Source organism: Rhineura floridana, chromosome 7, assembly GCF_030035675.1.
Source record: "Rhineura floridana isolate rRhiFlo1 chromosome 7, rRhiFlo1.hap2, whole genome shotgun sequence".
NCBI lineage: Eukaryota > Metazoa > Chordata > Lepidosauria > Squamata > Rhineuridae > Rhineura > Rhineura floridana.
Window position 1 is genome coordinate 2,981,474 of NC_084486.1, and position 17,610 is coordinate 2,999,083.

Sequence of the window (17,610 nt, forward strand, 5' to 3'; positions counted from 1 at the left end):
CTTGGCTGAGAGTGTATGTGTGTGGAAGCTTTGCACTTGGTTTGGCACACGAAGCTCTGAGCAGCGGCTTCTGCCTCCCTTCCCACCTCCTTACCAGCAGAGAGACCACCCACTTCGATCTTATGGATTAAAAAATTTATTCTCCTACCGTCTCTCTCTCTCTCTACATTTATTTTTAATGTTGTTTTAGGTGATTTAGGTGTGCAGCAGCCAAGGCCAGCACCTTGTAGGCACTCTAGTTTCTTTTTAAAGTAACTTAACTGTAATTGTAGTCATTACTTTTGAATAATGGCAAAGTAATCAATTACTTTCAGAATAATTGTAATGGTAATTTATTCCTTTTGGGGGCTCTATAACTGTAATTGTAATTTATTCTTTTTCCTTTTCAAAAATAATCTTCCAAGTTCTCCCCAAATGCTTCCCCTTTACCCTTAGAGAGACTTCAGCTCAAGTAGTCAAAAAGAACAGAGATTCTTGAATTCACTTTCTTGGGAAGATGCCAGGAATCACCTTATTAGCTGAAGAGTCACATACAGCTTCTGAGCCACAGGTTTTTGTGACCACCCCTGTATTCTTATGTATAAAACAACTAGCCTGCTATCCAGAGGCAGGAAAAAGAGAGTGAAATTACAGCCCAAGGAAATGTGATTTTATGCTACAAAGAGAAAGTGAAGCCAAAATAGAGGATGGAGGGTTGGGAGTGGGGTGGGGGAATAAGACAAGGTATTGCTTATCATTCCTGAGGTAATTATCAAGTCACAGTCAAGATTTTTTAAAAAGTTAATTGTCTATTTCCTAATTAATAAATTATCTCAATGTATGTGTTACTTTTTACAATATTGAAGGAAATGGGAGAAAAACAAAACAAAAGGCACCACTCTAGAGCCAAAATGTCCTGAAAAGTGATGTCTTCCCTTGAATCTCAGTTCTACCAATAAATAATTCATTTACCAGTTAAATAGAGGGCAGCTTGCTGCAACTAACTGTGAAAACTGTGGTTGAATTTATTTAATCAAAGCAAAGTGCTCTCTCCAGAGGCTGAGGGTATCGCTCTGTTATCCTTCAGGCCACATACCAGCAAATAACCCTTTGCTCACCTTCTTTGGAACATCACAAGTTTGTCAGCCTTCAGGTCAGAGAGATCCAGCTTCTGGCCTTTCTCTTTCACATCAGGGTGTTTGCGCACCAACAACCAGCCAATATGAGAAAAGAAAAAGCCTCGACTTGCATTGTGGGGATCAGCATCTGTTTCGGAGAATTTGTGGTGGACACGGTGATCTCTCGCCCACTCATAAATATCATTCTAGATGAGAGACAAAGCCCAACACATTAGCAATGTTTTGAGCTGGACAATGGTCCTCAGCTTCACAAAGAACAAGGGAGATAAAAATGCCTCCATATATCATTAACTGTGAATACAGTGCTCTAAGGTAAGCAAATGTAATTCCCATTTTACAGCAAGTGAACTATGAGGTTGGCATGGACTTGGATGTTCCCTAGACTAACAGGGTTTCAGACTGGAATCCTTTTCTTCCATGATACATTCAGTATACCAAACTTGTCCTCAAGGTGAAGTTTTTTTAAAGGAGGAGGGGAATTCTACTATATTTTTCAATAAAACTGCATATAACTTTTGACAAGAGATGGCAATATCCTCCAATTTAATTTCATTATGTTGTTTTAAAATTGGGGAGTGGGAAATAAATTGATTCCAGCAGGAGATACCATGATGGAGGACAAGAATGCATATAAGACCTGGAAACTTGCCACATTTAAATGGGAATGCTTAAAGATCCTATAAAATAGCTCTAAAATAGGTAAGTTTGTGAAACTGCATTAGACAAGTCCAATCAGTAGATGATGAGCATTGAAATGTGTTTCTCAATCTAGTTCTCTAGGTTTTGCTGGATGAAGGCAGAGTGGTAAAATCTAGATGGGAGTGTCCATTTAATTCTATAGACTGGCAAACAGCAGCTGACAGCCTGGCGGGGCGGAGACTCTTACCTGACTTGGAGTAAATCGCTGCTACTTATCAGGAGGGAGAGGGGCACAATGTAAACACACCAGTGGAGCCAATTTGGTGTTCCTGCAGGTGCATTTGCATCACACCACCCTTCCTGCCACCTCGGCACTCTCCCTCCCAGGAAGCATCAGCAACTCATCTGCTTGGAAGTAAGGTCTCTTCCCCACCATGGCATACAATCTAGATCAGTGGTTCTTAACCTTTTTCCACTGCCAGCACCCCTTGGATTTCCAAAATATGCTCTTGCACCCCCTGAAAAAATACGGTTCACTTTTAAATTAAATTTAATTTAATTTTAATGTGTGTTTTAGCCTAACTTAGCTAAGATATAGGAGTTTTCCAAAATCTTTGAACAATGCCTCGCACCCCTAGAAAAAGTGTCTTGCACCCCCGGGGGGGTGCACCCCAGGTTAAGAACCACTGATCTAGATGACAGTGTCCTTTTAATGTTAAACACTACCTAGCACAATTTCTGGGCATGCAATGCTAGGCAAATTTTGTATAGAATTCCAAGACAGCAAAACTGCAGGAGATGTGCAATCTTGCCTGCCATCCCCATACATTCATGACCTTGGAATTTGGTCATACTACTCATCACATAATTCCTACCTGGAAAGACATGGAGTTAACAATAACTAAGAATATTCGAAGAGGCAAGCTGGCTTTGTAAGAACGGTGACTCCAAAGACGGTGTGCTCCAGCTGTGATTCCTAGACCACTCAAGATGAAGCACAGAATTACTGCAGACAAGAAAGGTGAAGAAGAGAATAAATTGGAAGGTCACCTTCACTTAGTATTATCCAGCTTCAACCCCCAAACATAAGCTGTGATAAAAACACTCACTCAGAAGAAGAAACTGGGCTTAAATTCATTAGAAATATAGAAACATGAGTAGAATGCAAGGAATTGCCATTTATATAGGTTTAACTGAACATGATCTTTTAGTCTTTCCAGATTACCCCTTCCTAACACCACTAGTGTGTGATTTTGAGCATATTTGTCACATGAGGGTGTGTTGAAAATTGCCTTGTCTTCAAGAAGTTCAGTTGTTGACCCTGCTATGAATGAAATACCCAATTCAGACTCTTGTTCTTTTGTGTCATGAGAAAGATCACTTCTCAGCAACTAAGTGAAAACTGCTTGAAACTGAAATGATAGCAGGTAGATGGCTATATCTCCCATTCCCAAATGCACATCTTGTAGTGGTGAGTGGGCTTGCGTGTTCCAACAAACCCTGTGAGCGATGCCGTCGGGAGTCATGTACTCCCAGCAGGGTCACCCATGGTCAAGGGAGAGGAACCAGACAAAGAACGATCCAAGAAAGTCCTCAACGGCAAAACAGGCAGAGGATAACAATGTGTATGTTACAATGGCTGTGAAGGCGGGTGAAGGCTGCAGCAGATAAAGGACTTCTAATCGTCATGGTACCCATGCTGTTGGATCAAAGCCTTTTTGTGTCAAGATTGTGTGTTGATCGTGGTGCACCGATTTCCCCACATAAAACAAATTCACGCACAGAGGTCTTCCATAACAAAAGTCCCATGGCGATTGGCAAATGGCGACGGGGGCAGGACTGTGAAATACAGAAGCCCCTAGTCATGGTCTGGTACATCGGCGGTGGATACAGTTTCAGACGGATCCATTGTTAAAGATTATATTTTGGAAGACAATCTTACTCGGTCATGAGTGATAGCCAAGAAGAATATTGGCGATCACTCATGGCCAAGTAAGATTGTCTTCCAAGATAAGGTCTTTAACAGTGGGTCCATAAGTGACTGTGGAGACCAATTCTGGATCTACACAGCCTCCCACAGTGAGGACATAGGTTTCCAGATGGAAGATGGTCGCGATGAGGATTTGTTTGATGTGCCTTCCGCTTAGCTCATTTGTCCCATTTGCCCTGTATTCGTGCTTCTTCAAAGTCCACAGCACCTTTGATAATAGCCGACCTCCATTTGAGACGTTCATGGGACAAGACTTCCCAGTTGTCAATGTTCATTTTTTTAGATTATCTTTAAGAACATCTTTAAACCTCTTCTGCTGTCCACCAATGTTCCGTTTTCCATCCTTAAGTTGGGAGTAAAGTAGCTGATTTGGAAAACAGTGACTAGACATTCGAACAACATGGCCGGACCAGCAAAGTTGATGTTGAAGGATCACTGGTAAACTTTGCTTCTTCCAAAGTGCTAACATTAGTCCATCTGTCTTCCCCAGTAATGACTGAATAGGTGACTGCCTATAAACATTTAAATAGCTGATTGGCCTGTTATTTGCTATTCCACCACCTTCATCATTGTCAAAAGCTAAGGCTGTCTGTATGCAGATAGAAGCCACAGGGAGGCACATCTGAAAGGATTATGGCCAATGCCTGTTGATTCTCAAAGCTCTACCAGGAATGGGAGAGTTGCTTCCCATTGTTTCTAGCAGTGATAATGTGCTCATCTCAGGGCTTGCCTCCTATAGTGATTCCTGGAGTCATCCCAGAGGCCTTGAAATATTGCCAAAGAGATGTTACACTGTCAACATAGTAGGAACACTTCTCAGGACAGACTGTATAAGTAGCACATCTTAAACTCAGAAGGCAATGCTTTTCTTGGAGCACTTTAGCCTCTCAGCAGAATGACCAAAACATTGTCTTAAAATTGGGCATCTTGTTCAGAACAAAGGACCTTTGTACAGACTCAGCTGATGCCAAATATTTCTGCTTCTGTTGTGAAAAATCTGGGTCAGCTAGATCAAAATTAATAACAAGAAATGAAAAACAGAACATTTATTACTTGGCTCTTGTTCCCAAACCTTTAATGTTTTACCGCTATAAGTTTTTATCTGCAGCAGTAAGGGCTGCAGGACATGCCATCATAACCTTGGGTTGCCTTAGAAAGAGGACATACCCTACAGCCCAGTTCCAAACACACTGGTTATGATTCCACACCAGTTTGCAAATCATCTGCATGTGCACTCAGCTCTTGCAATTTTTTCACTGTAGCTGCTCCTGGTGTCAAACCACATTTTAAATGTGGAGCATAAAAATAGTATCTTTGTAATTTAGTGGTGGGATCTACTGCAATGAAAAAAAGGCAGAGGATAACAATCAGGAACAGGCACGTGCATTCTCGGTTGTGTATGCTGTTCACTCCATTTCTGTACTAGTGAACGGTGGGGATCAGAGAGAGAAAAGGGTATCAAGTTCTTCCAGTCACCTCAACATCCCACATTTGAAACTTTCAGAATTCAGGGAATTCAAGAGTGAGAGAGGTGGGATTTTGTGGTTCATCTGCTGTTTCTTGCAGTGGCACAGAAGGAAACATAAAGGTGCATGACGGAACAAGAACAAACACCAAGACTGAGAACTGGAAATGACTATCTTGCCAGTTTTAGAACGCCATCTGATGTCAAATGTTTTTTCCTAATTAAAACATGCTGTGTCGTTATGGATATGAATGGGAGTTTACAACTGCCATGCACTTGGAATGTCTATTCATATTTAGAACACTTGCTGGGTAAGCAGAGGAAGCAGATTGGCCTCTCCCTGCATTAAAGGGAAGGGGCTCCTGGAGCTTCTCCACTGGCGATGTGCATCGTTCTCCTCTGCCAAATCTGCAACTCCATCTCACCCAGAATTGTTTTTGCACCTCTTCCATCAGGGACACAGCAAACTGTCTTCTGTTGAGTCAGACCTTTGGTCCATCTAGCTCAATACTGTTTCTGCTGACTGGCAGTGGTCCTCCAGGATTTCAAACAGAGATGCCAGGGATTGTACCGGGGACCTTTTATATTCCACAGTCCTACCCCAAGGAGCGAACAGAGAGACAAAATAGTGAGGTTGTGTACTGCATCATGTGCACACATAACTGGTCTCACATTGGGATCATGCACATTCCCCAGGAGCAGGAAAAACAAAAGGTGCAACTAGAAAAGAGACACCTCTGCAGTATCATCGTATCTGAAACTGCCCTTTGAAAGCCTGCAGCAGAAGGAACTTAGGTGAAGATATATCCTTGGTTGCAATGGCTACATATAAAGCATCCCAACAAGTTTGAACAAAGCAGCTTGTCTGCTAGACCTTTAAGAATCAGGGTTTCAAAAGTGATAAAAAGAATAATCTCCATATGCACACACTTTTTTTTAACTGTGGGGGAAAGTATGTCTTTGATTTCTGCTCTGTTTTATTCTCATAAAAAAATTCTGACCTCTTTCTGTAGGATTTAGGAATGTTTATTATCTTTGCGTGTAGGTATCTTGTTCTCTGCTTTAATTTCTTCTGCCCCAACAGTAAGAACTTAAGAATCTCTTCAATACAGATTCTTTCCAAACCTGTTACTGAATATCTTGAAATGTATCATAATTCACCCAAGAAGTGACTGTTTTATAGCCACAGATCAGTCCCATTCAAGGTCTGAGAGCAATCCAAACCCCAGGTGGGCAACAGAGGGCGAGATGGAGCAGTATAGCCACTGCTGCATCTGTAGCCCAGTTGCTCATGCAAAAGCCTGCTCTGGGCTACGTCAGCCTGGGGCTGGTGCAAGAATCGGCCGAACGTCATTAAGTGACGCTGTCTCAGGATTCAGCAGCAGCATAGGAATGACTTTAGCAATGCATTTGTATCACACTGACCTCCCCTCCACCTCTCCCTCTCAGTAAGCAACAGTGATCCACCTGCCAGGAAGCTAACATAGTGCCTCTGCCCCACCCGGCAGGCCACTTTTGACTGTGGCCCTCCGCCCCAAAATGGTTAGCCAGCTCTGGAGGAAAGCCTCTGGCAGTTCCATGCCTTTGCACACACAAGAATCACCCCACCAATTATTGTTTACAAGTTAAGGGAAAGGAAGCATATCTTCATGGCTACAGGGCTGGTGGTAATTCAGATGGGCCTTCTAGTTGCCTTGATGAGAAACTTAATATATATTACAATATGCTTTTGAACTCATTTAAAGAACACATGATGCTTCCCAGAGGAGCTTGTTTCCGTGCTTACAGGTAATAATTAATTCTCCCCAAGGCCCTCCAAGAGCTAAGCCTGAGCACTATGATGAGAAGAGCTAGATCCTATTTGCATGGAGCAGAAAGGCCAAGAAACAGAGCAAAATAACCAGGCAGTTCCCTCAGAGAAAGATTACCATGTCCTTTGCTTACCCCACACCAAGGTGACAGGTTTTGCTGCAGGTATGAGCCATATGGCGTACACTGCAGATATGTGGAGCAGGGCCATGAGCACGATGTTCCTCCAGACGTATATCTTGGCAGGCTTGGGGCCCTCTTTCTCACGATAGGTCTCATCAAAAATGTCATCTATCTCTCTCTGAGCCCCCATGTCCTCATGTATGGGATGGACCTTCTCCATCTTAGCCACCCCATTCTGGGCCACGTGAGCAAAGGCAGCGGTGGTGGAGAAATCTAGGGGAAGCTGGCACAAAAGACAAAACAAAAACAAAGCAAAGTCACAGAGGGATGGGAATCAAAGCTTTGTACATTGAAAAAACCCACAGGCAACTTCTTGCAGCATGTTTAGGCAGATGCACAAGTGAAAAACATGTTGAAAAGCCACTGCTAATTGTAGTTGCTTATAATTATAATAATTTATACAAGTTGGCTAGAAACTAAGGTATAGCTACCCATAGGTGCTCCATGTGATTGGAAGCCCCAAGTGTGCAAGATTCCCAACCACATAAACCTTGGTGACCCTAGGGGCGCATCTGAAGATTTAAGAAACTGTTGCGGGCACCACAGAAGAAAAACTGGTGATGCTCAGAAGACCCCCCCCCGAAACAAAAAACAACTCAGGCAAAATACCTGCACACAACCCAAAACAAATAAAAACAGGCAACACCTTTCTCCACCAAACCAAACCAACCAACCAAAAAGCATACCCTCCATTTTAAAAATAACAAATTAGAAGGGGGCCTTGGCATGTTTCAAGGAGGTGTCTGAGTGCACCGTGGTGCTCATGGGCACTATTTTGGGGTGGTTTATGCACACATATGGGAGTGCCTGGTGCCCAATGGGACTGGGGGGGCAGACGGCTAGGAGGGCAACCAAACCTAGAGTCACAGCCAATGACAGGCACAGCCAATTAAGTCTAGTTTTGTCCTTCTCCGCCTACAGTGGCAATACTGACACTAAAGAGGAGAAAGCTGGCAGTCAGTGCTACCCCCGTAGCCAGTTGTAAGAAGGCAAGCAAATGGGCGCTGGCAAAAAAGAGGCTGAGGTTGGTGGGGCAGTGCCCCACTGGCCCTCATGGACCAACCTGCACAGCACACACAAGTCACATGAACTTAGACGAGGAATGCTGTCCTATGTGCGAGAGAAGGAAGGGCAAAATGCCTCTTCAACAATGGTGCTTGCCACCCATAGTTTTGTGTTATTGTATTAAACTAAGTAATATTTGCTTTAAAAAAAATGCTGCTGCAGTTCACTGGAGGTACTTTTTTTAGTTGCTCAAAAGATGTTGAATTGGCTAATCTAACTGATTGACTTACATGTTGAAGCCCCACATTTAGCCACTTTTTTGCATACACAAGGAAGATGGCAACCCTGTTTTGGTATACATCTGTGTGGCCATTCTTTCAAACCAACAGTAGTGACTGTGAGTATAAAAAGAAACAGGCCAGTGGTAGCTATTCTGTATTAACCAATACTGACCTTTTGTAAGTGATCCAATTAGGCATCAGGTAACATGGTATAATTAACAGACTTCATTCCCTCCCTCTCATATGAGTGCAAAGTATTTAAGTTCTAGATCAATACAGAAAGCCTCCATTTTTAATTTAGTAATTCTTCCTAATTACTGATACTTTTGAGTTGTTCAAAGGACATCACATACATTATCTCAGTCATTTCAGAACTGACTCTTTCTCACGCTATCAGAAGATTTTCTTCTATCCTAGCTTTCAAGAAAAGCAACAAGGCTTGCTGCGAGACTCAGCTGAGAACAGAGGAGATCAGGAAACAGGTTCTCGGCACAGCTGGGAGCAAGGGAGTCATTCTTCAAATTGGTCTTCTCATCCAGAATAGCAAATAACTGTGACATTATGCCCACATAAGAAAACCACAATGCAAGAGTAAGCAGACATGCACACGGCCCAAAACCTGCTCTTGAAACCTGGCTTATCTTGAGCCTCTTCTCACAGCATAACAGCAGCAGGTACCAGACTAAGAACAAGGGTTTGCCAGAAAGCTTTTTTTCTTTAGCTGAGCTTCAAAACTAGGCAATAACAAGTAACCAATATATTATTAAGGCATATATTATGGACCACTCAGACAGCACGGGATGAGTATAACATTTCCTCATCTTAACTTTTCACTCCTGTGGGGTAGGCTATTACAGTCAGTTTACCAGAATGTTTTGCTCAAGATGAGGTGGCCAAGCCGGAGTGTTGCTTCCCTGCCCCCCTTCACACACACAGACACACCTCATCATCATATGCTACTCAGTAAAATAAGAGGCCAATGCCCAAGAAAACTCTGTTCCAGATGTCCTCTCTTGAATTTGTAGCAGCACTTTGTCTCTATTCTTTTCTTAAGCCTGTCAGCTCCTTTTTTAAAGCCTCCACAGCAGCTAGAGGAGGGGTAACCAATGTGGTACCCTCCACTTGGTTTGGACTGTAACTTCCATCAGCCCCAGCTAGGGATGATGGGAGTTGTAGTCCAACAATGCCACTCTGCAAGACTCCACATTGGCTGCCCCTGAGCTACAGACAGGCCCGTGGGAACTTGCAGGAAGGCTCTTCCCCCACTGGATGCCTGTGGCAAAGAGAGCTGGAAGGAAAGTGGGCATGCCACTGTATTGGAATCAAATTGGTTTTATATATAAAATTGTTTCCTGTATGTATTATTGCTGATGTTTTATTGTTCATTGCTTCAAGATGTTTTATAAATTGAAATAAATAAGCTCAGCTTTCTTTAAACTATTCCAAAAGCAGCTGAAGAGAAGCAAACTGAGATTAGCCTCTTAGCTGGCTATGATGAAGTCCACTGCCTCTGATCAGTGAGGAGAAAGAACAATGAAGGCATCAAAAGGGCTGGGACTGGCAGGAGGCCCCTTTCCCCCACAAAATCTCTCCATCTCATCAACTCTGTCCCGAACCACAATGACTAATGTGCTCTCCCCACCCTCACCCCACAGTCCCTGGCCAATCAAAGAGCTTGCACAAACATGTCCAAGTGCCAGAATTACACAAAGATGGTCCAGGCCTGTTGCATCCTCTTTGTTCAAATTTTAAAAAATAAAGAGGATATCTACCCCCTCCCCAGTTAAAAAGCCTTAGGGATCATTGCAACAGGCAAGTAAATGAACTGCCTTCCTCAGACAACTAGGTTTTCTTCCTAAATAGATCTGGGCATAGAGGCTGGGGAGTAGGGTTGCCAGGTTCCTGGCCTGAGACTGAACCTGTACCTTTAGGAGAAGAGAAAGTCAGCCAAGTGCAAGTGTTCTTGCAACAGTGTAATGAGAAAAAGCACAAGGTGGAATTCTCCATTCCCCCTGCACAACTTTTAAAAATACAAAAGACCTCTTGGAGGCCGGGCCTGGGAAGCAAGAGGTCTTCTGTATCTTTAAAAGTTGCGCAGGGGAAAGGGAGAATTCCACCTTGTGGCTTTTCTCATTACAATGTTGCAAGAACACCTGCGCTTGGCTGACGTAAGCAGCAGTAATGCAGCCGAAGCTCTGCTCACGGCCGGAGTTTGATTCCAACGGAAGGAGGAAGTCGAATCTCCAGTAAAAGGGGTCGAGGTCTACTCAGCCTTCCATCCATCCGTGGGGGGTAAAATGAGTACCTGGCCTATGCTGGGGGGTAAAGAAAGGCCAGGGAAGGAACTGGCAATCCCACCCCATATATACGGTCTGCCTAGTAAATGTCGCAAGACGTCACCCTAAGAGTCGGAAACAACTTACACTACAAGTGTGGCGGCACCTTTACCTTTAAAGATACAGGATCAGGATCAGGCCAGGAACCTGGCAATCCTACCATTGTATGAGGGGAGTAGTGGGAACATCACATCACTGCTGCCACTCCTGCAGCCCCTCCACATGTTAAGTGTTGAAGTCTGCAGTGAGAAGCCTGTTCATGTAGGCACCTCATTTAATGTTGAACCTTGAAAAACCAGAGTTCTAAGACATGCAGGAAGCTTACATAAGCAAAAGAGGCCTGCTGCTGCTGCTGCTGCAGACGTTCATCTTCTCACGCATAGAGGGCTGCAGGAGAAGCACTGGTGATGCAATAGTGAAGTGAGGAAAGGGATGACAGTAATGTGAGGGAAGGGGTAGGACTAGTCAGTGTGTCCCACTCTCCCTCCTTCTGCAATGGTAATCACGTGAGGGGAATGTCTGCAGAGGGCTCACTTCTTCAAATGGGGAAGATCCACCTTTCCATTCTGTCTGACGAAGAGTTCGATATTACTCAAGAGCTTGCACCTTTTTCTACAAACCAATTAATATTACTGTAATATAACTGTAATTTCCAATGGACATAATTTAGCCAATATTAAACACTTATTGAACTAAGGCAGACTTTAATCCTATGAAATACACTTACCTGGGAATAGGTAACCCCAATTGAACACTGTAAAATTTAATAGTTAGACACATGAAATCAACCGAACTTTAAAGTAACTGAGGCTGCAATGCTAACCATATCTACTCAGAAGTATGTCTCATTCATTTAATTAGCTAAGTGGGGGTAGGACTGCAGCCTAATTTGTTTGGATTATGGCCAGTGTTTTGGAAAGAGCTTTGGGACATGATGGGCTAGTTCTGTCAAGATAAATGAATGAAGAGCATTATGCTACTACTGTTGTATCTCATAAAATAACATTGATGTAGATAGTTGTATACTATATTGGTCCTAGAGAACACAAAATTAGTAACTTGTTGCCTTTTATTGTTGCCTTATATATATAAGAGCAGTAATATTTACTAATGATGGTGTCTGAAGGCATATTGAAGCTAAGAAGGTTTGGACCTTATCAGTGACTGGACTGGTGATAGCCCAGGAACCATTATTTACACTGCCATAGGCTCCATGGTGGAAGAAACAATCTATATATAATTTTCCACTCTGCCTGGTAGAAAATTTTGAGTTACGTAAAAGATTGTGGACATGTGGTACAAATATTATTGTCTTCTTTGTCTTGTTTTCTGGGGAACACAGATTTTTAGCTTGTGTATGCCTGTGGTACCTCTACAGTTTTACCATGTCTGCCAAGAATTGCCTGCTATTTTGATGTACGGATATTGTCAGCGGGAGAGGCTTTTGAGAATGACGGGGATGCTTCTTCAAGCAGGTTAAAGAGCCACTCACAGGAGAAACAGTTTTCCTAAAGGCCAAGTCCCCTCCCTAGTAACTGGCTCATTCCCTCATAATAGCTAAAAACCTTAGCAACGTTATTTTTCATTTAAAGCTCTTCTGTCAACTTTGTCATTGATAGAGAGACTAACACCATACATGTTCAGTTTAGGAGTAAGGCCTGATGAATTCAAAAGGGACTTCTTTCCAAGTATGTGTATAAAAGACTGCAGTTTAATTTCAGGTGATTTCCCTTACTGTGTCATACTTATAACTGCAGCTGGGCTGCTTAGACTGCAGTGGGGCACTGAAGGAAAAGAAGATCCAGTGACGCTGTAAGGTTTGGCAAGCTCTCCGCCATCACTGCTGACTGATTTTCCTGATTTTCTCTCTGATTGGAAGACCCTATATATGTTTAAATCCAAAACAAATCCCGCTGTATTCAATAGGGAATACTCCCAGGAAAGCGTACATCGGATTGCAGCCTAAAAGCTTCCGATTGTTTAAATCACAAAGCCATCGCGGCCGACTCGCCCTCTAGTAACGCCCACTACCTCGCTTAGAGGCATGCATTTTCGGATCCTGCAGAGCCTCCGCCCCCTCGTGTAAATTCATCGTCGTTAAAATCGGGTCCTATTTTTAGCCACGTTAAGGCTCCACACAATGGTTGCATTATTAACAAAAAAAGTTATTTAGAACCCCTTTAAAGGCCACACTGTTTGTAACGGGGGGGATAACTGAATAGCTTTACAAATGTTGCATCGCACTACGGCGCAACAAGGAAATAACTAAAAAAGGATGCTTGGGAAAGCGGAGCTGGGATGCTAAGAAGGGGGTTCTTTAAGAATAAAGGAGCGTCTTTTAAAAGAAAAGGCAGCCTTATCTAGCAGCCAGGCGGGCAGCCGACCTTTTCCTCTCGTCAAGTAAAGGATGGTCTTTAAAAATCTGGCAACGGAATTGGAGGAGAGCGCTCGACGCCCTCGGCTAGGCTATCCATGCACTCATTCGCGGGTGACGGACATAAACAGTCTAAAATCGAGAATGAAGAAGCGTCCCCTTACCTCTTCCTGGGCTAATTGGGCAGGCATCGGAAGAGGTCTCGTTCTGCTCGAAGCTATTTCTCGGGAGATCTGGCGGATGCTCTCTGCGCTTTTAATGGCCAGCGAGGCTCACTCTCTCCTCTCCCTCTCAGCTAACAAGCGTTCGGCTGCCGCTGCTCGGATGATCCGCGGTTGCCGCTGCCGGTGGGAGCGAAGCGCTGCCGCTGCAACTCGAGCGATCCTTCGCTCGTGTGGGTCGGACTCAACACCCGTCGTCTGCCTTTTCGGGAGCCTTTCGCCAAGGTATTTAAGTCCCCAGGACCATGAACCCAGCGACCGAAGCGGACGCGACCTTTGGCAAGATGAGCCGATGCTAGGACCACTTGCCGATCAGGGTCCAAACACGCTGCGCAGCTTTGCTCCTCAGCTAAAAGGAGCTGCCGTGGGCGGGCTGCGGGCTGGTGCGGCTTAAGCGGACGCGGGGCGGAGAGCAGAGGCGAATCGGAGGATGATACCTTGGCACTTGGCGGAGGGCTCCCATTGGTTGGTGGGCATTTGGTGCCACCTCAAAGCGTCCTCGGCATTGGCTGCCCGCAATCTGCTGTTGAACGCCGGCGCTGCGACTGCTGGTGCTTCCCATTGAATTGCATTGCGTGACGCTTGTATTGCATGGCGAGCCATGTGCCCGGCGCACGATCCGGACTTCTGATCTGGCAATGGGGGGTGGGGGGAGGATTATGCCACTCCCGCCACCGGGAAGGCAATGACCGGCAGTTACCTTTGCTGCCCAAGTGGGTCACGAGGCCTTTCTCTCGGTTGGGTCTGCAGGAAGCCGGGGGCGGGGAACAGGAGCGGGAGTAGCGCTACAGCGCCCTATTCTGCTCCAGATACGTTTCGGGTTCGCCCGGGAGTCCTGGGGATGGTTTGGGATGCCTTGACTGATCGGAAGGAATTAACCAGACTTAGAACTCCATAGCCCTAGAGTTCCTTTGGCACGTTGCAACGTCCTTGTATGATTGTGGAGGATGCTCTTGCCCGGCTGTCGTTCCATGGCATGATCCCGTTGATCAGTCGCTGGCGTTCCCGCCGGGGGCTTCCTCTGCTGTGCTGGACCTGATGCTCCCCTCAACGACAGGGAGGCTGTAGTGGCGGGTTATCGAGGGAACAGCAGTGGGGGTTCAGGATCGAGGAACTGAGGGCCTGTGAATGGGAGTGCTGGGGGGTGGGAGTGCTGGGGGGTGTTTATTGATTTATTTGTGGCTGATGGGGTTGGGGTGTTTTATAATGGGGAGAGGTGGGATACAGTAAGCACGGATAAATAGCACTGTAGGTGGATGGAGTGGTTTGATACAGAAAGGCACCCAGCATCCCTTCTGCTGGAATTTCAGAGACTTTTAAAACTAATCTTTAATATTTGGTCGTATCTGATTTATTTATTTATTTATTACATTTATATACTGCCCCATAGCCAAAGCTCTCTGGGCGGTTTACAGCAATTAAAAACAAATATACAAATTTAAAAACACAGTTTTTGAAAAACAATTTAAAAACACATGGGAGAGGAGGAAAGTCTTGACCTGGCACCAAAAAGATAACAGTGTTGGTGTCAGGTGCACCTCATCAAGGAGATCATTCCATAATCTGGGGGCCACCACTGAGAAGGCCTTCTTCCCTTGTTGCCAGTCTCCCAGCTTCCCTCAGAGTAGGCACCTGGAGGAGGGCCTTGGATGTTGAGCATAGTGTGAGCGTCGGTTTGTGGTAGGAGAGGCGTTCCATCACGCATTTCATATTTGACAGTATGTAGTCCAACAGAAACATCTAAGAAATGGCCACAAATCTCATACACCTATCTATGAGCTCTAAATGGAGCCAGTGACATCCGGGGGGGGGAAGGGAACCTTTCCTTGCTACCATTATGGAGGGGGATTTAAGGAGACACACTTGGCATTCTGCATTTTTAGCAATTGTACGCCTGGCACTGTTAGAGAATGAGCAGAAGGTCTAGGTTTATCCGGCTTTGTGTGTTCCATTGTAATTTGCTGCATAGTATGTTGCATTGTTTATTGTTGCATTCCACTTCCAGCATGTTTGTTGTGTGAAGGTAGCTGGGTTGGTTTGAGTTGTGTGACATGACCAGAGCATGACAGAGTGGGTGGGAGGGTAGTGCCTGTATGTAGCTTGGTGTTTTGTTGACTCGTTTTCACTCACCACTTTGTAAATGTTCCATGACGCCCAACACCTTAATCATTCATTGCAAGAGGTATCACTGGTTCAATCACAAAATCCTTCAGTGCATTCCATCAGGAGAGTAATTAATTTTATTTATAAATATATTTGTATACCACTATTTCACTTAAACAAACATCATAAAAAACATTTTAACATCAAAGTGGTTTACAACAAGTAAAAAAAACCCACATACAATTAAAATACAGTAAAAACAAAGGTCAACTATTGGGGAAAAACCTTCTTAATTGCCTGCATAAGCCTGGCAAAACAGAAAGGTTTTCAGCAGGTGCTTTTTATTTATTTATTTTATTTATTAGATTTATTAGTCACCCATCTGGCTGGTTGTCCAGCCACTCTGGGCGACGTACAGAATAAAAACATACAAATACATTAAAACATTAAAATCTCAACAATATAATAAACCTAACCCACCCCAAAAGCCTGTATGAAGAGCCAGGTCTTCAAGGCCCGGCGGAAGCTCATCATAGCAGAGGCATGACGGAGATCGTTTGGGAGGGAATTCCACAGAGTGGGAGCCACAATAGAAAAAGTCCACCCACACTCTGCAGCAACCTGCCTTGAGTTTCCAAAAAAAGTGTATGACCAGAAAAACTGTCTTCTAGACAAAAGGAAATAGGCTTTAAAAGTAAAAACTAAGTCAGGTGTTCTGTTGAGATGAAAAGGACATTTAGAGAAGGAGTCAACATAAACAGGTATCTCCTGGCCAAGAAGTGCAGGGGCAGGTAGAGTGCTTGAAACTCACAGGCAACATAAATATTATGGCTGAGGCCGCCCCTCCCTTAGCTTGGCAATTTCATTTGTGGCAGTCTGCAACTAGTCTCTCTTCCGCCAGTGTTGGGGAGGGGGCTTTGAAGAGGGCAAAGTTCACTCCTTACTCTGAGGCAAGTGGGAAGACAGCACATTCCTTCACCATCTCTTCCATTCCACCCTGCATTATGACTTGAAGTGAGAAGAGAGGGATGTGATGTTCCTATATTAATGTATATATGGTAAGTGTTGGTTGTTTAGAAGATACATGGTAAGTGGAGTGAAAGAGGGGGAGTGAATGGGCAGTAGAATGCGAGATGATTGGCTGAGTGTTTAAAATGGCTGAATGTATAAAAGGAAGAGTGAGAGTGGAATCTGGGGGGAGAAGAGAACTGAGTGGGTTGCTTGGTGGGGTTTAGAGAGTTGTTTGCCAGGAGGGAGGTGGAGTTCGGATTAGTATTGAGTAAAACCATATGCTTATGTGCCTTAAGAAGAAATCTTGTTAATCTTGTTAGCTTTGTTATCTGTAATAAATACTTAATTTGGTTTACCAAAGGCCTGATCCTTGGCTGGGGTTTCACAGACTAGAAGGGAGGGTAAGGTAATGACCAAGGCTGAAGGGGAACTGTAACAAATGGTGGCAGCTGTGAAGAGAATAACAATACCAGTATTCAGAGTCTCTGGGAATACTAGTATTGGGACGTTACTGGTGGTTGCCTAGCAGGGGGATCTGTTGAGATCTGTGCTAGAGCGGGGAGAGAAACCATAAGAGAGAACGGTCCGGACTCGTGGAGTCCCTGGTGGTGCCTAGTGACAGGCAGTAACCACGAGCAGGTAGGAACCTGTCAGGGAGAGCCAGGGAAGGACGCCTCACAAGGGACAATCAGGTGACTCCCTCTTCAGCCAGCCAGTGCTGCACTCTCACTCAGCACAATGCCATCAGATGTCACCGGTATGCTGTCACAGCCTAAGGAGGCTGGGGACTTTCCCCTTCCTGATTAGGGTTATCATTTCCTTCTGTGGCTGCTAGGCTTGCAAACATCCATAGAAGTGCATTGAAAAGCGGGGGTGGAGGTGTGAGGGTGGAGTTGGTTATTTCACATCGCACATTCTGTTCCAAAGTATTGCCAATGCAATATAGAAACACTGTAGGTGGAACTGCAAGACCCCCCAAAGTAATATAATAGCAAAATGAGTGACTACAAAGAACAGGGTCTTTCCATCCAAAGTATCCATCCTGTGGGATTCTGTGATATGGGAAGCCAGCTTA

General features: G+C 44.5%; 2 protein-coding genes across 5 annotated transcripts in view; one reads left to right on the forward strand and one right to left on the reverse strand.

Annotated features, from left to right (window-relative positions):
- Window positions 1-13,910, reverse strand: part of SCD (stearoyl-CoA desaturase) — a 39,646-nt gene extending 25,736 nt beyond the window's left edge. For both annotated transcript variants that reach the window (XR_009763874.1, XM_061634678.1), the window contains exons 1-4: window positions 13,365-13,910; window positions 7,157-7,427; window positions 2,633-2,763; window positions 1,098-1,303 (exon numbers count right to left, since the gene is read on the reverse strand). Coding sequence is in view for 1 of the 2 variants with exons in the window: in XM_061634678.1 (XP_061490662.1) it covers window positions 1,098-1,303; window positions 2,633-2,763; window positions 7,157-7,427; window positions 13,365-13,391 (635 nt within the window). In the remaining variant the exon portion in view is untranslated. The remainder of the gene's footprint in view (window positions 1-1,097; window positions 1,304-2,632; window positions 2,764-7,156; window positions 7,428-13,364) is intronic.
- The window catches only part of PKD2L1 (polycystin 2 like 1, transient receptor potential cation channel), a 93,506-nt gene continuing 89,141 nt past the window's right edge, over window positions 13,246-17,610 (forward strand). For 2 of the 3 annotated variants that reach the window (XM_061634669.1, XM_061634670.1), the window contains exon 1: window positions 13,246-13,646. The gene's annotated coding sequence lies outside the window, so the exon portion shown is untranslated. The remainder of the gene's footprint in view (window positions 13,647-17,610) is intronic. The other variant, XM_061634671.1, reaches the window with a different exon arrangement.